This window comes from Lytechinus pictus, chromosome 10 (assembly GCF_037042905.1).
Source record: "Lytechinus pictus isolate F3 Inbred chromosome 10, Lp3.0, whole genome shotgun sequence".
NCBI classification, from domain to species: domain Eukaryota; kingdom Metazoa; phylum Echinodermata; class Echinoidea; order Temnopleuroida; family Toxopneustidae; genus Lytechinus; species Lytechinus pictus.
The window spans coordinates 7,031,594-7,058,037 of record NC_087254.1 but is presented as its reverse complement, the minus strand read 5'-3'; the positions used below and the strand labels follow the sequence as shown (position 1 = coordinate 7,058,037).

At 34.8% G+C, this 26,444-nt stretch overlaps 1 protein-coding gene across 1 annotated transcript; it reads right to left on the bottom strand.

The window, feature by feature from the left end:
- Positions 1–4,842: 4,842 nt before the first annotated feature.
- Positions 4,843–24,432, bottom strand: LOC129269680 (meiosis-specific with OB domain-containing protein-like). The gene is made up of 13 exons (XM_064106116.1): positions 24,298–24,432; positions 22,463–22,645; positions 21,909–21,966; positions 21,268–21,399; positions 20,384–20,459; positions 19,359–19,551; positions 15,417–15,517; positions 14,573–14,625; positions 13,678–13,773; positions 13,092–13,181; positions 11,749–11,905; positions 8,767–8,956; positions 4,843–7,873 (listed from the first exon to the last, which is right to left on the bottom strand). The coding sequence occupies exons 2-13, from the start codon at positions 22,643–22,645 to the stop codon at positions 7,655–7,657; spliced, it is 1,548 nt and encodes a 515-aa protein (XP_063962186.1). The 5' UTR covers positions 24,298–24,432; the 3' UTR covers positions 4,843–7,654.
- Positions 24,433–26,444: the final 2,012 nt, after the last annotated feature.

Sequence of the window (26,444 nt, the reverse complement as noted above, 5' to 3'; positions counted from 1 at the left end):
CGAATTTTTAATTCGATAATTCATCATTTGTACTTTTAGCTTGTAAACGGTATGACAATTACCTTCCCCTATTATTTTACTCTGTCTTATTGTTGTAATGTCTCCATCGAACGAAAATGCACTTTGAAACTTTTAATGTCTGTAAATGATAGTTGGGAAAGTTTTGAACTTTAAACCATGCAGGGAGCCGCCAAGGTGTTTTGATACTTAAACTATTTGTCTCCTTTAAACAAAACACATGTCTGATCTAGCCCTCTTTATATTCCTTTTCACCTTTTATCACTCTCTTCCCCCGGGTTTTATCTCCCTCGTTCGAAATCAAGTTTGGTTTTCTTGACTGATTGAATCCGATGACCGGGTTAATAATAAATCTGTAAAGCGCTTAGACACGTCGTTCCGATGTATTAAGCGATATATAAAAGCGGACTATTATTATTATTTTCTCGAAACACAATTAATAAAACGGACGCCCCTATCCCCGGGCACCGCCCCGGCCTGCTTTAAAATTTACATTCCAAACTAAAATTTGATCTAATATGCTTATAATACCAAATTCGTCTTTTGGAGTATACTTGTCCAAAATCTTCATCATTCTTTCCTCTTGACTATTCACCCTCTCCATCATTCTTTTCAACCACCGTTTCAATCATATTCCCCTATACACATCACTTCCGTGTAAAATTGCCTCGAATGAGATTGCGTGTCTTGGTCCCCGGTATAATGTTGGTTTACAAAGCATACGACAATACGCCGTGATCGGACCAATAATTTGCTGGTTTAGACAAGCACGAACACACGTCAAACTCACACACAAATAATTATATAGCCAAATTCAATCTTTAAGGAGTCGACTGCTCTGTATGAAATGAAAATCTGATCCTATTAATGATTTATGTAAACACATATGCCAATCAGACTGAAAGCTATGTACATGTAGTCAGCAAATCATATACAATATAAGCGAGCATAATAATATATGGGAGAATTAAAGCACCACGCACAAAACAAGTCCTTCTCCGAATGTCTATCTCCCTCCCTCGATCCTTACCCTTTCTCTCGCTCGATTCATATCTCTTTGTCGACTTTTATGAAAATTAATTACTTCACTCCAAAGAAGCAGAAGAAATAAGTATAGCGGTGCTTATAGCAAAGACGGTATTTTGTGAAAAGGAAGATTTCTTCCCGCTATAATTTAATTTCAACGATTTCACTCGCCAATGAACCACAATGAGAGAAAACACATTTAGCAAATTTCACGGGGGAACTATTTGCATCATTAAAGATGAAATATGGATATCAAACAAAACATGTCGAAAAGGGCATATCAATTAGGTCAGTAACATACTGCAAATAAAAAATATCATAATACTGGCTTGGGCAAAGGACAACAAAACCTATTTTTTTCTTGTCATTGTCAAGAAAGAGGATATGTTTATATATCACAGGAATAACCGTTTTTTCTGGGGATATATTTAATGTTTCTGGCATTTAACTCTAATATTACATGATTGTATGCACTTGTGAGTGTATAACCAACGAACTGAGTTCAGCTGAACAACCAATACAGAGACTGAAGCTTTTAATTGGTCTAGCCTATACATGCAAATCAGCTGATAACTAATAATAAAAGTTCAATTTATTCCACGATTATAAGCTTTATCATCATCATCATCATCATCGTCGTCATACATTACGTTCCATGACGCCATCATCAGCACCATCAGAGGTTGTGCTAAGTGGGGGGGGGGGGGGGGGGGGGCAGGAGGCGACTGCTCCCCCACGCCTTTTTAAGTAGTAGATGAAAGGGGAAATGCGGTTAAAAGAGAAAAAAGGTGCAGAAAAAAAGTACAAAACATTGGATATGAACGAACATAAATGCAGTGCTATTATTTTCGAAGATGTCGTCTCCCGTTTTCTCTATCTGCCTACGTACCCCCTCTCTCAACATCTAATATTAAAACAACAAGTTTCAAGTTTATTTTACTGATTTCCAATCCAAACATAGAGAATTGCAATAAAAGATAATTAACCATTTTTACAAATTATCGAACAAAAAGTTAACATGATAAATGAACATTTTTTTTTACAATAAACAGAGTCACGAATTAAACAAAACGAAAACAAAAAAACAACATTAAAAATACATGAACACCAACGCATTACGCACGTGTCTCAAATTAATATAGAGGAAAAAGTAAATCCTGCTTCGCTCAAGGAACGTTGGCTTTCTGTAATATGCTCCTGCTTGTTTATCGCAATATCCTAAATTTACTGTGACCCGCTGAGGGATTTCCCCCATTGTAGTTTAGGTAATGCAACCAATTTATTTGACCATATCTCTTCATTATCATTTGAGAACTAGGACATGATTTTCATGTTTAGTATGTGGGTTGAGGATTGAAGCGTGGTAAATTTCTATTTATCTTGTGTGGTGAATCCACCCCGTAAGGCCCGTATTCTGAAGTCGGGTTTAACTTAAACTCAGATTTCAAGTTGAGGTTTAAGTATGGATAGCCAATTGTTACATAAATCACTAACAGTAGGGAAATCATATTTCAGCTCATTTGGCTTTCAAATCATTCATAATTGTCTAGGAAGTATAAATAGATTAGTCTTCACCATTGAAGAATGAGGACAGAGCGCAGTAAATATAAGAAATATACAACTTAATAAAAATTGTGTCACTTTTGGCTTCCCATAATTTTAGCACAGTTAGACCATGGTCTAAGTTAAACCTGACTTCAGAATACGGGCCTAATATAAGTGTCTGTCATATACGAATCCGAATCATTACTCAGGTATAATGAATGTGCATATACCCTACAACAGCTGATGTGAAGGATATAACTTTAAGTGGGTTACATTAATTTAATGAACTCTGCGATTTTACAGTAAAATAATAACAAATAATAATAATTAAAACGATACCGTAGTAGGAACTGAATGACCATCATTGTCCCATTGTATATTCAATTCATTCAATTCAATTCTTTATTCCATTTCCATTCAAAACATAATACAAAGTAATATAAAGTAATACAAATCAAATACAATTTTACAGACAAGCATTCTTACTTCGTAAAACAAAAAACAGTATAATATTGAGCATAAATGGAAATGAGGAGGGTCCACTAAAAAGCAAAGCTTGTAAAGTGTGGATCCCCCTTGGAAATAGTACATAACTCTCATTATATTTGCTGTACATTTTTAAATTATATGCAATGACAGATTAATTCTACGTATATCTTCCATTCTAATTTAGAAATTTGATTAAGTGTTTTTTTTAAATATGATATAGTAATGACAGCTTTAACTGATTAATATCCTGCATTTATAGAACTCCAAATAACTTTCTGTATTTGTATGTGTTACATATTGTATTTACATTTGTTATATTGCTGTATTATTGATTTGTTTATTTCATATGAAATGGATGTAACCTGTGTAATGTCAATCGGAAGAAAATAAATGTTTACTTGAATTGAACATATTGTAAGACTGGAATGTTATATATTTTCGACCATTTACCAAAGGTTTAGATGGGCTTAACCAATATGAATATAATTAAAATCAATTCATGGCTTTTATTTTGAATAATATATCAAATTGATATCATATTCACGGTATCAGGGATGGGTTGATGACTGAAGGAAACATTCAATATTCCTTTCTGTTCCCAGCTAGATCAGGATCTCGTGTGAACTACACGTAAAATCTGGGGCCAGTTTCATAAAATCCATTATAATAACAAACTTGTAACATCAATCAAAAGCTACTGAAATCATACAATTTGATTGGCTGATAGTATACTCATAATAGGAATAGTGCATTTGATATAAAAAGTCTATATTTGAAACAGGATCCAAATGACAATCAGCTTTAATGAATACCAATACCCACATGTGTGTACGTAACTCTCGATTTTATCAAGTGATCAAAACATACCAGGGGCCCGTTTCATAAAGATTTACAACTGTTGTAACTTTGCCATTATGGCAACTATCATGGTAACCTTGATCCTGATTGGCTGCTATGCCCTGTTGCCACGGTAGCTGTCATAATGGCAAAGTTACCATAGTTGAAACTCTTTATGAAACGGGCCCCTGGGTCCCGTAACACAAAGGTTAGCGATTAATTGGATGCTTGATTTTTACGATTGATTGTACATTGTAGTCTATGGAATCAATCGTAGAAAAATGTTCTACGATCATTGCTAAGCTTTGTGTTACGGGCCCCAGATCATATGTTGGTGTAGTTTTTTTTACTCTACAAATACTCAAGTGCATAAACCAACAACCTGATAAAACACACCTGCACGTGGAATACAAATTCAGTCAGATAGAAGCATTTATGTTGACAATAATGGCAAGATGACGATTGATAATTAATAAACTAAGCCAGAGAAATTAAGGATGTTTCAAGAACACTTTTATTGAAATTTTTGATGTAATAAGCTACAAATTCTTTAACTTTGTAACATTTTAGTCAATGAAAAAAAAAAAAAATATATTCCAACATAAAATTGATTGTATTTAGGATCTAAAAAATGCAAAATATCATTGGATTTATAACTTTATGGACAATTATTTTGCATTTTAAATATCGCTTATGTAAAATATACACATTTATATGTTTATATAATATTATATATATATATTTATATGATCAGTCTTGAAAGTCAATTTTTTAGACTGAAAAAGAACCAATATCAAAGTAACATCATTGCAATTTTCAATAGTATATATTTATTCATAGATAATGTGTTTTTAAGCTATCATATATTAAAGTATTATTTTCCTATTTAATGCTTGATATATTAACATATGTATTGTATAAGTTTATATACGTATAGGTTATTCAAGTATGAATTATATTCTATGAGTTTATATAAATAGATAGATTGATAAAACAAATAAAAAAGTAAAATAGTTTGAAAGAAGAAATTATAAAATCAATTTGATCAGAGAAAATTATTTCTTTTGGAAATCTGAATTTGAAGAATACAATTTTGCAAATTCGCACTCGCACATACACAGACGCCATGGTACAAGTACTACTGCATAGTGTTACCAAATGAATAAAACACATTCAATGTTCACCAATTTCAACAACATTGACATATTCCATCCAGCTCCCTTCCCCTTCACTTAATGTCTTATTCCAATACAGGCGTGAAGGAAGCGGTCAGAGTATGTTCCATAAAAATAGGGGCTTGGCAAGTCAATATTTGTCAACGCTAAAATGGGTGGAAAAGATTCTCTGCATTTGTGTTCATGCCTGAATTGAGCACATTGTTTAATGTCAAGGAAATGCACAGTTCCTCACTCAACACGGCCACCGATCATGCTTCTGTGTTTGTTTGTATCAAGAGTGCGTCATGACTATTTTACATTCCTTTAGCACGCCTATTCCCGCCTTGTTCTGTATCATTTTTTGTTGATTTTCATCTGATTAATATCTACTCCTCTTCTCCAAGGGTCTGGCTATCAAACAAGAGGGTTCTCGGAGCGTAAATTTGCTTTTTTAATGCAGCATGCAAAACATTCATCCACTTCTGTATATAGACGTTCACGAGAAGCTACATTTGTTAGCCTTATTTGATTATAGAAATAATTTTCACCATTTCCATATTGTTGATGCAGTCATATTCAAGCTTTTTGCTATCTTTATAAGAAAATATATGTTTAGACAGTGAATTAAAACACCTTAAACACAAGTCACTTCCAATGCAACATATCCAAATTAAATACATATTTGAAGGAGGTCCCTCTATACACGAGACAACTTGGGCATTGAGGGTTTCATTAAAAAAAAATTATAAGCTACTGAAAATCCTTGCATCTGATTGGCTGAGAGCACATTAGTCAGTGAATATCACCGACAACGACAAAACTCTTCATGTAAAGCTCCCCAGAGCCATTTGAAGGAACACTCTTCCTCCATAGTTCCCAAATAATCAAGATGTGTAAATAGTCAATTTTTTGTATAGCGCTTTTCCCAGAACGGCTCAAAGCATTTTACAGCATATTATTACCCCGGTCATTGGATTCATTTTAATCCCGCACGAAAAGTGCACAATTTCCACTCCCTGGGGAGCATTCCTTGCATTCATTGCAGCCTAATTATGGCATTGGCAAATTCAAACATACAATATCTTTCGCATCCTACCTGGTACCCATATAGCACCTGGGTCGAGAGTAGCAAAGTGTGGATTAACGCCTTGCCAAAGACGCTAGACCGCGATGGGATTCGAACACAGGACCCTCTGTTTACAAGGCAAGAGTTAGAACCACTACACCACGGCTCTCGACATTGCAAATATTGATAATGATTGCTCTGTAAAGTTCTGCCTACGAGTGAATCTTGCATTGACCAAACAGATGGGAAATACACATTTTTAAGAAGAAACTCCTTTTGTTATATAAAAAAACATACGATGTGAAGAGTCCATATTTTGGCAGAAATCAAATTCTGTACGGAATTCGGGTTAAAATGTTATAAAAACACATATCTTTATTCTTAAGTATATATACTCTCTTCCCATAAAGAATACAAAATGTAGTCCTCCATATCATATACTTACATAAACATTTCTTAGAAAACATATTCACTGTGCATCAAGGTATTTACAAATAAAATGTTACATTGAAATTAAAAAGTAATTCTTTTATGAGGTTAGGAAACTTAGATTGTATTTAATATTTGAATATGTATTTTAATATTACATACAATTAACCACATTAAAAATGATTATAAAAAGCAGCATATTATTGATCATGTTTTAGTACATTGTTCCTTCTTTGGCATACAACATAGATAAAGCATTTCTTAAAATGTTATAAATACATACCTTTGGTTCAATATATTATACATTTTTAAATATGTTCAATAATAAATGAATCTAAGCCATTTCTGCAGGCTATAAGAAAATCAATATTGCCATTCATTCATGTATTGAAATTACTTTCAGATTGTTATTTAAATAGTGCAAAAATAACTTTACAAATTTCAAGATTGTCAAAAATGTCATCAAATCTTTTCAGCCAACTCTGAAAGGAAGAAATGGGATCACTTAAAGATATTCTCTTAAGGAATGGGGAAAATACCTACACCATACACAAGTGGTATATTCAGGAATTTTAAATAAAAGGGGCGCATAGCGCAAATTTAAGGTAGTGTAAATGACACTTTTGTTTGATTTAGTTACACTGTTTTTTTTAAATATGTATATATATGCTCAGTGGATGATTATCAAAACATAGAGGGTGCCCTCGCCTCCCCCCCTCCCCGGCATGGATCCTCCAACTGCCATTTAATGTTCAAAGTTACAATGACAATGATGGTGGAAATCATTAAATTCCCCTTTTCAGACAAAGTTGTACTGTCCTTATTTCATAAAGCAGAGGGAAGAAATGTTTCAGTCACTACAAAAATGACTCCAAACCGAACAATCGTATGTCATTTGAAATGATGGAATATCTTTGGTTGCTCTGGGTCCCGTAACACGATGGTTAGCGATCGATCATACGCTTGCTTTTCACGTCTGATTGTACACTGAAGTCAATGCAATCAATCGTAAAGAAATGTTCTACGATGATGGCTAAGCTTTGTGTTACGGACCCCTGGAGTCTGTTCAGTTAATGTGACTGAGGCACTACTGTACATGAGATGCCTGTGTCTGTCTAGACCTGATGTTCTTGAGTACCTCATCGGGTTCAGCTCTCTCGCAATGCAATATCTTGAGAAACGAAGAAGAGCCGTTGACGATCCCGGGTCTCTCCTGAATCTTGAAGTACACCTTGCACCTCTCGAGAAGCCGCTGCCATTTGATCCTCGTCAGCTCACCTTTGGAACACTTGGAGAAGTCCTCAGCCTGCCCGGATCAAGAGAAGTGCAAGGAGATTGTATATTACTTCTCGATTGATCAAAGGCATTACACAAACCATGTCAATGGTTCTCAGCAAGGTGAAGCATTCATGCAAATGCCCCCAACCCCCCCCCCAAAAAAAAAAGACTGGATATAACAAAATACATTTCTCTCCTTTTTTCAGTTACAAAGTATCTATTCAGACTAAGATATATACAAATAATTCTGTTGAAGGGCTAACACCTAAATTCTAGGTAGTAAAGGATTTGCTACTTATGTTGCCCCCAAACTCATATAGCTTACCGCTTGAAGTCAGGACCAACTTCAAATCAAAATTTAAAATACATTCACTTATATAGCGCAGTAGAATATATACTTTGTTGAATAGTTTCTGCTCTCTATGAATAGATACTATATCATTATTATTATGAAGTGAGACTTAATGTCCTAACTACCTGTTTACTTTTCATTTGGGGCTGATGTAAAAATTGGCCCAACACCAACAACATCCAACTTGAATCACCCAATCTCTTTTTCAATCTACCATCCATCATCTTAACCCTTCCTTTACAAAATCATAATAATGAAATAGATAATAATAATAACGGTATATTCACCCAGGGTAGCCACTTTAGTTCCGAAAACTGTTCTCCCAGCGGGCCCTGCTATTACTGCCCGGCTAAACTAGGCTACCTATTCAGGTGCACTCAGCTTTTTGAGGAATTACTTCCTGCCTGTACCCATTTACCTCACCTGGGTTGAGAGCAGCACACTGTGGATGAATTTGTTGCTGAAGGAAATTACGCCATGGCTAGGATTTGAACCCACAACCCTCTGTTTCAAAGTCCGGAGACTAATCCGCTGGGCCGCGACGCTCCATAAATTCCATTTCTACTTACCGATTTTCCAATGATTTGCTCTGCCACATATCCTCCGATAAAGACCCCACTGATAGTTCCGGACAGGTCAGACAGACTGACCCTGAGGTCATAGTTCAAAACGGCCTGGGATTGGTCAGTGAGGGCAGCAGAACAATTGCTATTCAAGCATGTCCCTGTCTCCTTATCTACTCTCCACCGACAGCTTGTACTGTAAGGAGACATTGAGATATGATTATAAAAATATGACTTACATCAAAATATAGATTCTCACAAGAAAAAAAAATTCTGAAAAAAAATCAATAAATTAATTTATAAATGAATGAATGAATGAATACCGTGATAAATAAATAAATAAATTAATTAGTTAATTAATTAATTATTAATCAATAATTAAAATGAAAAAAAAATGATAGTATTAACAAAAGCAACAATAATAGTTTCTGTAAAAGGGAGATTAAACAATCTTTCTTTGCACAGATTGGAGTAATGTATGGCTCTTTTAACAATATCTTACTAGTATTTCAATTCAGGGTTCTCAGTTTCTACTCTCCTGAATGAAATTTTAATTTTTTATAAGTTTTAAATATTTAATTCTGAAGCAAAAATGATCATCCCACACTATCATCCCCTCCAAAGATATGAATGAAAAGACACACCATGATACTATGCCCATGTGACCTAATATTAAATATAAGATAGGACGTTTGCCCTCTTATTAGAACAGGGGTCCATTGCAGAAAGAGTTGCGTTTAAACGCAAGTCAAAATATCAATCGCAAGTCCGAAATGCGCGCTGTTGATTGGTTGAAAATCAAGTTGCGCATGATTTTTAGAGTTGCGATTGATTGCAACTCTTTCTACAACAGGCCCTAGATCAGTTATCTTCACCACATCCCAAATGAATGAACTTATTTTCCTCATTAAAAAAATTGGAGATTATTCATATATGCAACATATCCAGAGGCAAATTACTAATAGAGCAAGGATAAGCCCTCTGAAAACAATTGAAGATTTGCGCATCCACTCATGTGCCCGGGATGAAGATGTTTATTGACGGGGTAAGAAGTATTTTCAAGGGGATAGCATACACGTCTGTCTTTCAAGCATCGAGTTCAAATGAATTAAGTTTCTGTCACACTTTAGTGTCTACCTATTAGTTTGACTGTTGGTGTTATGATTACTAAGATTATTATTACCAGCACTCTTAGTTATCATTGCGATAATTATGAACTGTATTAGCTCTTTCTCACCCTTTTAATTGTTATCATTATTATTACTATTATAGTTTTTTTTCTATTATCATTATCATCAACATGATCATTATAACTATAATTGTCACCACTACTTTTCACCATAATAATTAACTTGATCGTATAATGCCTTTTTCAGACATAAAAACGATGAAAGGAGAGGAGAATGAAAGGAGAAGAACGATAACAAGAAGTAGTAGAAGATGAAAAAGAAGAAGAGGACTGAGAAAGAAGAAGAAGTAGAAGGAAGAATAGAAAAAGAGGAAGAGGAGGAAGAAGAAGAGGAAGAAAGAAATAAAAGAAATAAAAGAAAGGAAGGAAGGAAGGAAGGAAGGAAGGAAGGAAGGAAGGAAGGAAGGAAGGAAGGAAGGAAGGAAGGAAGGAAGGAAGGAAGGAAGGAAGGAAGGAAGGAAGGAAGGAAGGAAGGAAGAAAGAAAGAAAGAAAGAAAGAAAGAAAGAAAGAAAGAAAGAAAGAAAGAAAGAAAGAAAGAAAGAAAGAAAGAAAGAAAGAAAGAAAGAAAGAAAGAAAGAAAGAAAGAAAGAAAGAAAGAAAGAAAGAAAGAAAGAAAGAAAGAAAGAAAGAAAGAAAGAAAGAATAAAAAGGAAAATAGCAAAAAAGAGGAGCAGGAGGAGGAAGAGAAAAGGGCATGACACCCGAGATGCAGATGATAACAATGGAATCTTCTTAACATCTCACCATATCATAGATAATACAGCAGAGGACGGTCCATCTAGATCATAGGATGAAAGAGAAAGAAGAGAGGAAGGAAAGGAGAAGAAGAAGGAGGGGGAAAAGAAGAAGAAGAAGTAGAAGAAAAAAAAGAAGAAAAAAGTAGAGAAAGGAATAAATACAGCAAACAAAATTGCAACAAACAAAAAATCAGCAAGAAATATGAACAAGAACAAGTGGAGGAGAAGGATGCAAAAGACAAAAAAGGTCATGTCACCCTTTCAAGGAGAGATGCAGATGATAGCAATAATCTTCTTTACCATCTCATAGATAACACAGCAGAAGACGGTCCATCCAGATCATAGAATGGAAGAGAAGGAAAGGAGGACAAAGAGAAGAAAAGGAACAATAAGAAGCAGAAAAGCAAGAATAAAAAACAAGAGAAACAACAACAACAAGAAAAACAAAGACCAAAGAAAGGAGAAGGAGAATTAAGGTGGAGGAAGAGAATAAGGTCATGCACTCTGTCAAGGAGAGATGGGGATGATAACAGTATAATCTTCTTAACATCTCACCATCTCATAGATAATACAGTAGAGGACGGTCCATCGAGATCATAGGATGAAAGAGAAAGAAGAGGGGAAAGGAAAAGGGGACAAAGAGAAGAAAAGGAACAATAAGTAACAGAAAAGCAAGAATAAAAACAAGAAGAGGACAACAACAACAAGAAAGACAAAGACCAAAATAGGAGAAGAATTAAGGTGATGGAAGAGAATAAGGTCATGTTGCTCTGTCAAGGAGAGATGCAGATGATAGCAATAATCTTCTTAACATCTCACCATCTCAGCAGAGGATGGTCCATCCAGATCATAGGATGAAAGAGAAAGAAGAGAGGGAAAGGACAAGGAGAAGAAAAGGATCAATAAGAACAATAAAGCAAGAATAAAACAAGAAGAGGAACAACAACAACAAGAAAAACAAGGACCAAAATAGGAGGAGAAGAAGGTGGAGGAAGAGAATAAGGTCATGTCACTCAAGGAGAGATAGGAATGATAACAGTATAATCTTCTTTACATCTCACCATCTCATAGATAACACAGCAGACGACGGTCCATCCAGATCATAGGATGAAAGGAACGCATAGACAATGCCATAAGGTGATTGCATCATCATCGGTTGCTTGTCATTCATCTTAGCCTTCAACTCGTCTATCATGTATACATCATGGATGGTTTGTACTGTCATGACGGGGGAAAATACCATTAAACAGCATGGGAAAGTGCATGGTTTCAAAATATCAGATTATTCACTCAATAGAAGTACATGTAGTATACCTTTTCTGACAAAGTACTCTTACAGACAAATACATTTGATGACATGTTTGCTTTCACTGTCAAGTCAAACTTTTTTTGGGGAACACAGTATTATGGGAAAAAAAGTTTTTTACTGAAATCTGAAAAGAAATGGTACAAATATCTTCCTGATAAATCCATTTGATGCATGTATTAGCATTTTTGTAATCAAATATACTGGATGAAGCAATATTAGGGGATGTTGCAAGTAATCTACGATTGGTCTTTAGTAAACTCCTGCATTTTAAGTGTATAGCCAATCTGCTTTGTACTGGTTGAAACTAATCTTTCCTCTTTTTATGTTAAACATGAATTTAGGAGAAAACTGAAGAACAGTTTGGACATTTCCAGGGACCTGGCCATGAAGGATTATTACATTGATACTGGGGGTGCCTACTGCTCAGAATCATCCCAACACCCCTAGTAACAAAAGATCATCCTCTATGGCAAGATCTGTGGAAAATTCAAAACAAATTCTAGATGCAAATTTTCAAATGAGCGATAAGCATATCAAGACAGCATTTTTGCATTTACTTTCCAAAAGTAAGTAAAACAGAAAGATTACACCAATTTTTAAATATTAATTTCAGTTAAATTACTTTTCTCTTGTTCCTGATTGCCTGGCACATGAAACATATGTCACTTCACCAAAATACTGAACATTTAATAATCCTTGCTATTCAAAACCGACCAACAAATAAACAAACAAAACAAAAACTATAGAATGGAATTGGGGCAGAAAAAAACATTGAAAATAATTTAATTTATAGAGGTGTTGTGGCTCAGTAGATGTCTCCGGACTTTAAACCACAAGGTCCGGAGTTCAAATCCCATCGCAGCACTCACATCCTTTGGCAAGGCGTTTATCTACACTTGCCACTCTCCACCCAGGTGTAGTAAATAGGTACACGGTAGGAAGGAATTCCTTGAATGTTCAAGCGTCCAATCAGGGTAGCCATGCTAAAGCTGGAGTAATAATATGCAGCACTTAGAAACGTTTGTATTAAGCACTGTACGTATAAATGTTGCATACTATTATTATTATCAATTAGAATTCAAGACAATTTCTTACAATCAATGCTCTCTCTTGTGTCTTCTGAACTCTCTTCATCAGCTGTACATGATTTACCAAACTTGTATAGAGAATGTGCCTCCCGGGTATCTGGAAAAAGTACAAAAGAATTGGAGTAAAAGCTTGAAGACACCATTCAATATTCAAACTAAAGTGAAAATGAACAATGTTATAGAGTAACTTTCTTACTATGTGTGTCTCGCAAATAATGGAAAAATTAATCAAATACTATTAGAACCTCTTTTTTTCCATGTTTTTTTTTATTATAGAAGAAAAAGTTTGCAATTTTATGTACATTCATTAAAGAAGAAAAACAATCTTCAATATTTTGACATTTTGACATTATCATTATTACTATTATAATTATTATAATTATTATTATTAATGATGATTATTATTATTATTATCAATATTGCTATTATCATCATTATTATCATTGTTGTTTTTATCATCATACATTTTTCTATTTGTTCATTTATTTTGCATTATTCATTTTTCCCTTTTTTTAGGGGAAATGGCACTGATATTGATTAATCGGGGGTTTTCAATTCAATCCACCAAACACATTGATGATATATATACATACCAGGATTGACTGTGAAGATGGATTTAGAGTCCACACTGGCTACCATCGTGTTCCGGAAATCATCATATTTTGCTACAATATCCACAGCAAATATCACTGCATTGAAATAAAATGAATTAGGCATTATGCTATGAGCATTGATAAACACTAAATACAACAAACTATATCTATGTAAAGTAATGACAATAATGATGATATTAATAGTAATAAACAATACACAGGGATGGTAATATACAAATAATGCACGTAAGCGGGTGCACGCAGGGCCAAATAATGAAAAATGTGCAAGAAGAGCCAATGGATATACTGCACCGAGGTTCTCTGGACCGAGTGCGGTATATCCATTTGGTGAGTCGAGCACAGAGATTTTAATTTAGGTCCTCTATGCACAAGAATGCGTGCATTGTTTGTTTTATACAACCCCCTCCTCCCCTATGTTACCGAGTTGCCCCGAATGCTATATTTGATCTAAATTCTAGATTATTCCAGACCTCGCACTATCCTGCACTCTGACATCAGAGTGCAGGGTGCCAGAGTGCAATTCGCTGAATATCATGTGATCCGATTTGGACCAATCAGATTACAGAACATTCTTGGGTGTTGTATAATAATGATTATTTAAATGAATGACTATGTAGTGCATTATCGTTAGCAGCAATCACAGCAAGGGGCGATGATGGGTCCCTTCACTACTCCCCCCCCAAAAAAAAAAAAATGTACAGCAACCAATGTAAGGTTTTCTAACCACCCTGGGAAATGATTTTTTCCATGCATGCTTGATTCAATGAAATTCAAGTACCTACATGTACTCATCATTTATTGTATTTTATTAAAGATTATTATCAAACATGAGTGCAAAATTTGTGAAACAACAGATCCTGTTGGGATGAGTTACCTGTTTCCTTGGGTTCCCATTGCTGCACCAGATCTATAACTTCTTCATCCCAGCTAGAGAGAGAGAGAGAGGGGGGGGGGGGAGAAGGGGAAGAGGAGAAAGGGAATGGAGAAATGCATACATGATACAGAAATATCAGAGATTGAAACACACAAAATTTGATCATTATGTTTGTAAATAAGGCAGATATTAATAATAACCTGGTTATTTATAATGTGCTTAAGAATGATTGTATTACAATGATGATTGATTTCACAATAACGTACTGTATGTATGTATGTATGTATGTATTATTTACCTCAGGCATGTGATTATTTTTTTGATGTATTTTGGAATTGTGTTATAAAATTCCCGTTTTTCATTATGTTGTAATTTTTATGTATATTTGTGTATTTGCTTTTATGTATGAAAATCCGTAATTCGGCCTTTGGACCGCAAATGATTTGTTTTGTTCAATAAACCATTTCTATTCTATTCTATACATTGCACATATCTAAGTGCTTACAGATTTATTAATTCCCCGGTCATCAGATTCAAACAGTCATTCACACAATATATGCACATCCTCTACTCCCCGGGAAGTACTGCACGGCATTAAGATAGCATTAAGACACAATGTGATATAGATATTCATGTAAAAGCGGAGATATATTCTCTTGCATCAAAGATTCTTAAATGATGGCCAATTGCTCAGCATAATAAACATGAAAAAAAAAACTCACCCCCCTATTCTATACACTTCGCCTTTTTATTGATATATATATTGCAAATACATGTATAGACCTGATATATTTTCATGATTTTAATGCAGAATGAAGAAGTAAAACGATGCTTCCCTACTTACATGACCATAGAAAAAGAGGAGCATGTCTCATCAAAGAGAGACACCTCGCATCTCTTTGTCTCCCGACCTCCTTTTGTTACAATGTCTTTTGGAGCACCAACCTGAATGGAAGAGAAAACACGAGGGCACTTAAGGAGGGATGGCTTAAGAAGACATGGATGACGATAGGATGCATGCAAAAGCAATACCCTTAAGAAAGAATGAAGAAAACAAGGCAACAAACCAGATAAAAAAAACACATAAGATTCTTACTAAATAGCAGTTTCTCTGTGCTTCCAGTGAACAAAAGAAAGAAGGAGAGAGGGAAAGAGTGAGTAAAAAAAATATCATGTTGTTCCTCACATGCAGTCTATCTGTACTTCCAATGAACAAGAAAAAAACACATGTATATAAATACTTTATTTGATGTGCATTAGTTTGTGATTATTGGCCTATATCCTGTTGTATTTTCACAAGTCATTTGCTCCAAATTAGTGTAATAAATATGAAAGCGCAAGCAAACAGGATTTGCTGCGTCATTCATTGATTTTTACTAGCTCCCACACATACATAACAAAACAAATCCAGTTAATTACTAGTATAAGATGTTCAACACAGAAAGAGGGAGAGAGAGAGAGAGAGAGAGAGAGGGAAGGGTATGAGTTAGGTAAAGAATGAACAGTATCCATAGATCTAGTTGCAACAGTATCCTCTTGTATAAAATTACTGAGAAATTAAACTTTAAAAAAAAATAGTTTCACATCGAACGTAGATCAATGTGACAATTCTAATATGTCATTTCTTTGAATTAAGAATTTCCTACATTTAAAGAACACTACCATAAACTGAACTACATAATTAATACAAATATTTGCAATGTAGTATTGAATATTTGTTTTTAAGATAGCAATGAACTTCAACTCAAAATACAAAACCTAATTTAGTCTAAGAAACAAGGTGTATCCCATTATCATAGTATACATGTATTTCTTCACACAACAGAATAAGCAAATATATTTTGTCAAAAGCTTTACATAGATAGATCTAAAATGTAAAAAAGTATAAATTGTCTTCGCATTAACATATAACTATTAGAAGTTTTCATTCTAAGAATGCCTATTGAGTATTGGGTGACGTGGTAAACTTAGAATGACACATACACAACTAGAGATGCTCGGCGGGTCAAGTGGCCGAGCACATGTATCCTCCGAACCCACCGCGTCATCCGTCATTGTAATATATAGAGCTCATACAAAAATTAGACAAATAAATACAATTATCATGGCGACAATGACCCTGCCCACATTTTGCCTGTGGGTTCCAAATTTGACAACAATAATATGACGTAGCAGCGTGACTCTGCAGAACCTAAAGTATTGTCCAGTATCACCTGTTGGGGAATACAATTATAGAGTAATCTGGATATATTTTGTAAACCTAACCCTAAGACCCCCCCACCAAAAATGATAGGCATCTTCGCTTTACCTTCTAATATTGCTTCTGTGTGCCAACTGTTATGACAAACTGGAAAAAAAGCAGTTACAGGTTTTACCAAATTTTCCACAAAAATATGGTTACCATGGCAACCATGTCTCCACCCACTCCAAAATCATTAGGCAGCTTTGCTTTACCATAATGGACCTTCATGACAAATTTGAAGATAATTGGAGAAGAAATGCAGCTGGTAGAGCGCTTACAAGGACATCTCTGCTATTCCACAAAAACACTTGTTACCATGGCAACGATGTCTCCGCCCACACCAAAATCAATAGGCGGCTTTGCTATACCATACTTAACCTTCATGTCAAATTTAGAGATGATCGAAGAAGAAATGCAGCTGATAGAGCGCTCACAACAAAATCTCTGCGGCGGACGTGGCGCGACGAGGCCACATTCATAGTATCCTCCGAACTCTGTTTGGGGGATACAATTATTTTACCTAGGAACTTCCATAAAAGTGAATATGATATACCGGTATTCTTATACCCTTTGTCAATTTGAATGAAATATATACTCACATATTGCACAGTTCTGGATTCAGAGGTATTTGACATACATTTTTTTTAGTGGTATATTCACATCTTCTTTAGATTGCTATAGTAGATAAAATTGTTTTTATCCACTTGGTCCAATAGAAGATGCTCTAATACTCAAATCGTCTAACTCCATCATGGCTAAACCTACTTGGTCTAACTAGCAGATGGTTTAATGCTCAAATCATCTAATTCCATGATGGCTATACCCACTTGGTCTAATAGCAGATGATCTACTAAGTAATACTCACAGCATCTAATGCCATCATGGCAAATCCACTTGGTCCAATAGTAGATGCTCTAATACTCAAATCATAAAACACTATCATTGCTAAACCCACTTGGTCTACTATAAGATGGTCTAATACTCACATCATCTAATGCTATAATGGCAAAACCCACTTGGTCTACCAGCAGATGGTCTAATGTTCACATCATTTAATGCCATCATGGCAAATCCACTTGGTTCAATAGAAAATGCTCTAATACTCAAATCAACTAACACCATCACGGCTAAACCCACTTGGTCTACTATAAGATTGACTCACATCATTTAATGCCATCATAGCAAATCCACTTGGTCCGATAGAATAGAAAATGCTCTAATACTCAAATCATCTAATACCATGATGGCTATACCCACTTGGTCTAACTAGCAAATGGTCTAATGCTAAAATCATCTAATGCCATCATGGTAAAGCAAATGGTGTAATCCTCAAATCATCTTATTCCATGATTGCTATACCCACTTGGTCTACTAGCAGATGGTCTAATGCTCAAATCATATCATACCATCACGGCTAAACTCACTATCTATTTGGTATAATTACAGTATGGTCCAACAGTCAATTGCTCACTTGGTACCATTTAGTCTAATGCCCAGATGGTCTAATTTCCAATTTGTCTATTCATTGTTTTCCACTTTGTAAAATGAAAGCTTGGTCCATAGACGAGTCACATTATCATATAGACTAAGTGGTACTGGACCTAGTGGATATTGTACATAGTGAAAGGTATAGCCAATAACTGAATATTAAACAAAATTGTGATTGGGCTAAATTATAGCAATGAGACCAAATGGTTTGTAGAGAGCAGTTTTAGACAAACAAGGGTCACATTGTGTGTGATGAGAATAAATGGAAAGTAGGCAAAGTGGGTATAGACCAAGTGGCAATTTACTCATAAAATACATGTACTTCTTTTTTTAATGCAATTCACTATCAGTAAATGTGGATAGCAGCTCTTTGGAAAACCTTATATATTATTCTTTAGCAATACATAGTTTTATTTTTCACTAACAAAATATCTTCCAGCCAAAAAACTGCTTGGTAATAAAACAGTGACTTTGAATATTCTTATGTAATCTATTATTAATGGCAGTTGCAAGAAATCGTGCAAATATTTATATCTAGATTTTTTGTGCCTCTTGATTAATTAAAGTTAACATCTTCTCAAAGATTATACAACCATCTTCCTCTTCTCCTTGTCCATTTCTTCTCCTCCTTATTCTTGTCTTCTCTTTCCCTCTCTTGCTCTCTCTCTTCTTCTTCTTTCCTTTTGTCTCCCCTTGTCCAGAGTTGCCAACCTGAACAAGAACATTTCAGTATTTTCAAGGCCGAAAATCAGTATTATGGTGAGGAATTAAGTATTGTCAAAGTAATAACATAGGACAGCATATTATGCTCAAATTTTAGAAATCAGCATTTTGCATGAAAATTGATGAAACCATCAGTATTCTTCTGACTTTTCAGTACTAAATAATGAAAATCAGTACTAATTGGCAGCCTTGCTTGTCCCTTTTTTCAATGAAATAACACATGTAGCAAAGATTGACTCCAATTTGAATGGTTTAACAGTCAACAGCATGACCTATAACAATTACATAAGCCCGGGCACCAGGTGTGTTTACACCGATACAGGGTAATTATACCTTCTTGACGAGTGTTAGGAGGTTGATGTGCTCTCCGTGAAGATTGCGCCCATTAGCCAGGACATCACCCAGGGTATAGTAATCAGTGCTCTCTCTAATTGGCATGTGCTGTAAGGCTCCGAACGGCTCAGCATGCCATCCGTCATACAGGTTCAGCTTGGAGTAGCGTTCGCTCACGTTCAGTTGGAAGGCGCTATCAAAGGATTTATGAGAAATGGGTTAGTGCAAACGGAGAAGCCGTCTTGAAAGGTTACTCCCGTCAGGTAACTTGACAGAAAATGCAGTGGGACCAAAAAATATGTCAAGAATACACAGTATGGTGAAAAAAAAGATTAAAACCATTTACACATATTGAGAATCTTTGCACTTTGGCTATTTTTGTTCAACCAAAGTGTGCTATGAATTAAGTTTAACAATGATAACAAATACACCTTTTATTTTTCATCAGAACCTTCAATAATTCATTCATGAATGTGATTTCGTCAGCAGTTTTGTGAATCTTTTTTTTTAAGTACTATAAGTGTCTGCTGTGGTCTGCTTGAGGTAGTTTAAAATTAAACTTTACCATGCATCTTGCAAAAGTTTGGAACAAGTAGGTTTTAAATAGCATTAACAACCTGATCAATGAGACCGTCATTAAAAAAAGCAGTGAACATGACTTGCTATATATTGAAAGTTCTATTGTACATCAAACAAAAAATCAGAGTACCGGTAGACTTGTTTAACTACATGTATGTACTATTATTTCAAATAGAATAGTAATTTCTTCTCCTGTGATTTGTAACACAAAGGTTTGCAATCAATCACTAAATACGAATGACCAATTAAGATCATCCTTGCATGAGCACTCTGTTTAAAATACTGACCAAGAACCAATCAGTGGGGTTCTTTCATATTTGCAATTCATCGCAAACCTTTGTGTTATGGAGCCCAGGTCACAATAAATGTTCTCTTCACACAAATTGCTAAATTGTTTAGTCATATATTTATACTAAACACAACTAAAATAAAGGGATCATGCTGACCTTGGAGTCCACGGTCTGCATCTCTCCTCTATTTCACTATTTGACTTAGTCTGAACTTGTGGGTTCTTCAGCTCAACTATATCAAAATGTCAGAAAAGAATACTTTTATCTTAGTTATTCATCTGATAAAAGACGGCACAATAATGATAATGATAATTATGATGATAAACATTATGATGGTGATGATAGCAATGAAAAAAATATAGAAACAATGCTAATTAAAACAATAATATCCATTGATCATAATAAGTATAATTTTGATAAATTAATGATAACAAATTTGTAGATTTAATGGCTAATAGAAAGTAGAATGTCGAGGAACATTAACGGTGATAGCCTATCAACGATCATTTCTCTTTACATCAATTGAAGTAAAATGTTTACTTCAGAGGGAATTAAACTACTGTCAGATATATCATTAAACTTGAGCACTCATAGGAAGTTTGTACTCTCCACAATAAACTCAAGCTCCACCAGTTGGGATCTTGAGCCACCATAGAAAGTGGGGGTAAAGTTGAGAAATGTTGAGTACTCTGTCATTATTATTGCACTATTTTCTCCCTCTGTGGCTACTTTTTTTTAAGAACATACTTCTATTGTTTGTTAATCTTAATACTTTTTATTCATCTATTCATAATCAAATGAAATATACACATTCATATTTCTGAGTCATTTCTCATTTTTACCTACATGTCTCACTTCTTTATCTATATAGTCAAAATATTGAATACATTATTTCATCAGAAATCATCTCTGATGATAAACATAACACTATGCCTGCTGAAATAATCTTGTTGAACAAGCTTTCATTTGTTATATAAATCCACTTGAGCAAATTTTGAATAAACTCAGTGACATGGAGTGGGTAAAATTCAATATCTTACCAATATCCCCAATTCTGAATTTATTGCTGAGTTCCAGCACATGTTCGCTTGAACCCCAGCAAGACGCATTGATGAAATCAACAGGAGAATCGCGGAGGGTGAAACCAAACACTGAACGATCAGTACCAGGATCTACAGAGACACAAAAATAATCAAATTGAGTATTAAGTTCAGTGTAATCAACTTGTCAATTAAATTATAATTGCTTTTATTGCTTTTGGTTTGTTTTGTGGAAGGGAGCACCTTGCTTGACAAACATGAACTTCATGAAATGATCATACCCATAAATTTTCTTTTTGTATATTCTTATATTGCAATATCTGAAAATACCTAAAGTAGGAGCATTTTGTTTCATAAAAGTGATCTAAATTTGACACTGTATGTGAAGTGCTATTAAATCTAACCTTCTATTCTTATGAAATAAGTATTCCTATTAAATCAAAGTAATCTAAGTCTTACTATAAATGCACCAGTTATTCATACATTGTAAGCTGTAGTCCATTTGATTATTTTTCATTACAACCATTAACAGCTGCTATGAATTATAAAATTCATAAAATAATTGATTATAAAAAGTATATATTAAAATAAGATGAAAATATTACAAAAATCCTCCAGTTATTCCAGCAGTGTGCACTTACTTGTTTTACTTTGCACTTGTCTTGGTTTCTGTTTTGCAATTACAATGCCAATGACAACCTGCAATTAAGAAATGGGTAAATCTATGCCGGCTGAAGTAATCTTATTGAACAAGCTTTAATTTGTTATATTAATCCATTTGAGTACATTTTGAACACACTCAATGACATGGAGTGAGTAAACTTCAATATCTTACCAATATCCCCAATTCTGAATTTATTGCTGAGTTCCAGCATGTGTTCGCTCAACCAACAGCAAGGTTAAAGTATTCATATGATGATGAAGATTTTCTGTGAAAGGTATTATTCAAATCAAAGACATTAAAAACAAAATCCCAACAATAACCAATCTCTCAGCTTACTTAAGAAAGAGGGAAAAGGGAAAAGTGTATTCTATTTTCAAATCAACCTAATAGGTGGATAATCATGATACACACTCAAAACAAAGAAGACAAAAACAAAAAAGTCATTGGTCTTGATCTCATTTAAAAAAGATAGATATGACATTAACATTTTCATAGAATGGGAATCTTTATCTAAGTTAGATGTTAACTTACCACATTGGATGCCTGTGCAGTCAAATCTTTGAGGTTCCCCTTCCTCTCTTCATCACCAGCACCGTATGCTTGGTTTGATGCTCTTTTTGATGGTCCAAGTCCAAGTCCATGCTTGATAGGTGTCCCATCTGGCCAGGTATTCTGGGAACCAAAGTCACCACCGATATTGCCTGCCCATGCCATCTATTTGAGCAATAATGAAAAATGGCAATTATTTTTAGGTAGGCCTAGGTTATACAACATACACTATAGCTAATGCAGCAAATTTACAAATTCTTTGATCTAGAGTATAGAGCTAAATTAATTTTGATCTACCAGCTTAAAACAGCCAAGGTGATCAAGTATTAACCTAACATTAGTGATACTGACAGCCCCACTGTCATGCATAGTTATTGATTCAAAAGTTAACATTATAACTTAGTGTTTAGAAAACTACTAAAGTTACTAGTTAGGGCCTAGGCTGAAGAAAATTATCAAGGCTCTGTTCTATAGTAACATTCCTTTATCTGTTAATTATAAGAAGATCCAAAAGTTATAGATCTAGTCTAGTCTGATCTCCATTTCCAGTTCTATTATCTAACTAAGTAACTGTGTAGGCCTAGTACCGTAGCGTAGGTAATGTCAGTGTTACACAAAAGTCATTAGAATTAAGACAAACTAAGTTTTAAAAAAGACTAAGTCTAGAGAATGACATAGGGTAATGAAAATAAAATTGATAATATTCAGTGACAGATTCAATATTAGATATACTTGATCTAACGTTAGACCTAACTTTGAGTTAGATTAGCATCCATAAAGACTTAAGTTAATACTATAGTACGGATAGTTTGGCCTAACGGTTTACGTTAGATCTCTATTATTAACTGTTTAGTGTATTAAACGTTATCTTCTATCGATTATTAACCCAGAGAGCTCCCGTCCGCGCAGCGGGCGGGAGCCCAGAAGCTCACAGTGTATTCTACCATTGCCACCGGACAAGGGTGATTTATGGTCTAAATATTTCTCCAAATGAATTGTGAAAACAAAAAGTGTACAATTACCACGATTATATGGATGAAGGTCTAGCGAGTGGCAGATTCCTGACATCTGAGCACAGTCTGGAACCTCAAAAAAACGAAAAGTTCTCTGCTTCTACCCCGTCTCGATCGGCCATTTTTGTTAAAAATCGTAACAAAACGGCCGATCGAGACTGGGTAGAAGGAGAGAACTTTTGGTTTTTTGAGGTTCCAGACTGTGCTCAGATGTCAGGAATCTGCCACTCGCTAGACCTTCATCCATATAATCGTGGTAATTGTACACTTTTTGTTTTCACAATTCATTTGGAGAAATATTTAGACCATAAATCACCCTTGTTCGGTGGCAATGGTAGAATACACTGTGAGCTTCTGGGCTCCCGCCCGCTGCGCGGGCGGGAGCTCTCTGGGTTAATCGATTATAAGACAATAACTAGTCTTAAGTTCAAGCTAAACTTCTTCTCAGTGAAACAGTCAACACACACGCCCCATCACAAAAAACCGAATATATAGCCTTTAATAGGCCAAGGTCTAACTGTTAATTTTTAATTTAGAATAGATCTACTGAATAGATCGTCGTATGTCGTAGGAGTCGGTTGGGAGGGACCCCGGGGTCGGGGAAGGATACCGGCACAAGCTGGTCTCCAACACCACAAGGCGGCGGCGCCGCCGCAGGACGGAGACCCACGCTAAACTAGCCGGGGCCAAGTCAAGAGAGAGGGGACCGACTGGAGTCAGAGAGAATGAGAGGGGGTCAAGAATTAAGTGACTTGTTAATCTATTTTTATTTATTACATTATCGTATATACATTTCGACCCTACCTGGTTTAATATGGATCCTAGTTACGTTGTCGAATTCTTCTCTGAAATTATAGATTGGTTATAACGTTTCTGGATGAAAGAAATTGTTTATTTATTTTTGTCGAGTCCACGTTCATCCTCAGCTGGTTTGTTATCGATTTTGCATTTGGATTGATCGATCATATCGATACCATTTCCCCTTTGTTATAAATTTCATTCAGTTTCATCAATGTTGAGCGATGAATTTTCTGCATAACTATTGTATGATTTTGTGAATTTATATTGGTTATAAATGGTTAATATTTACTTTTTTTGTTTCTGAATTTATCCATTTTATATGAATATGTTAATTCTATGACATTTTGTACGATTATTTGTATTATGGATAATTATTTGTCTTTTGTGAACAGTGTTTTGTTAATATTGATATTATAATATTTTGCAATGTACCATCACTTTTAGTTTGAACTGAATGATTTGATAAATATTATTACAAAACAAAACAAAAAATATCGACGAAAATGGGGAGGGCTGTAAGTGTGTCGGAGGGGTCCGAAGATTTATGAATATTAAATCTTCTCTCATAAATCTAGTTGAATTCTTTAATTTACAGGATTCAATATTTTGTGTGCCCGTGTGAAACAACTATCAAGAAATGGTGAATAATTTGTTTGATTTGTTTTTACGTTGTACTGCTTTTCAATGTAGATTTAATTACAAATATTTATTATGTATATTATGTTATGTGTATAAATGTAAGAGAATTAAATAATTATGGAATCAAAAAGTTATTTAAAAAAATGTACATCAGGTATTTTGAGCACAAATTGAACTGATTTAGAATTTATTCATGACATTGTTTTACTTCATTTTCGTTAAGAATTGTCAAAAAGTATGGATGTGTTGATCACAATAATTGTACGTTAAAACCAAGCTTTGTTATTTATGGTGTAATTTAATTTAACACCGTTTTGAATTGGATCATGAATGTAATATTTTGCTATATGTTCAAAGTTGTTTGATTAGAGAAGAGAATAAAAGACTATTAAAAATACAGCCTGAGATCGAGGAGGGAGGGGGGTGGGAGTGGTATGGTGGTTTTGATAGAGGGAGTAGTCAGGCGTGTAGCCAGGGGGCGGTCGCCCCCTCCCCCCCCCCAAAAAAAAAAAGGAAAAAAGAGAGGAGAAAAGGAAAATCGAAGAGAGGAATGGGAAGAAAGGTAGCTTTTTGGGTTTTTCTTTTTATTCTTTTTTTTTCTCAAAAGAAAAACTCCTTCACTCTTGCTCTAAATTTTTATATATGAATTTTGCTTCGGCGCTGTGCGCGGTTAAATGACAATTCTCCTTTGTTTCCCTCATCCTTTCTCTAACCCTGTTTTTCCACCTCAGCTATATGTGTTTCTTGCCAGTTAAAGTTCAAATGTATACATTAGGGCATGGAATTAGAGTAAGGTTAGGCCGAAGTGTATGAAGTTATCTTTTTTCCCCAAATTGATCGCACAACTTCTGGTCGGGTCGACTCCGGGCGGGGAAAATCTTTATATCAATTTCTGCCGTCACCTACATATAGGCAACTTCTCCCGCTTTTCAGCTCATTTCTAAACAACCATAATTTGGGGGAAAACAGGTTCCTAATTTAAAAAGAGGAGGGTATAAAATTCGTGTCGTATTAAATATATTAAACTTCATGTCATTTCCCTGCACATTCATCTCCTGTCCAGTTTGAAATTTTGAATGACACTTCAGTTTCCTTATCATTCAAAATGAAGCGCATCAGGATAAGTCAAAGAAATTGTACATCATCCTTTTTTATATAATTTCAATAAATCACAGAAGTTTCCACTTTTTGCGCACTATTTTCCTTATTTTCCTTTGATGAAGTTCAATAATCTTTAAAAAAAATCAATTGAATTAGAGCCAATGGGGTATTAGAGATCTAGATTTGATGAAACATCCGCCCTTTGAAATTTCAGAGTTTCATTGCTCTGCGCGGGGAGGAATAGCTTCCTCTCGGCATATACCCCTTTTCTCTGTTTAGCGAGTATATGCACTATCGCTAAATTGTTTGTAATCATATCTGATCTTTCCAATGAAAGCATCCAATATGACTAAGAGAATACCTAGCTTATCTCGGGACCCCTTTCTTTGGGAAAAAACTTGATAAAACGA

Coding starts and splice junctions, on each gene's coding strand:
- LOC129269680 (XM_064106116.1), bottom strand. CDS start 22,645: ATGGCATGGGCAGGCAATATCGGTGGTGACTTTGGTTCCCAGAATACC. Junction 21,400..21,908: donor ACAAGTGCAAAGTAAAACAA/GTAAGTGCACAC, acceptor GTGTCTCTGTAG/ATCCTGGTACTGATCGTTCA. Junction 19,552..20,383: donor TGCAGACCGTGGACTCCAAG/GTCAGCATGATC, acceptor ATCCTTTGATAG/CGCCTTCCAACTGAACGTGA.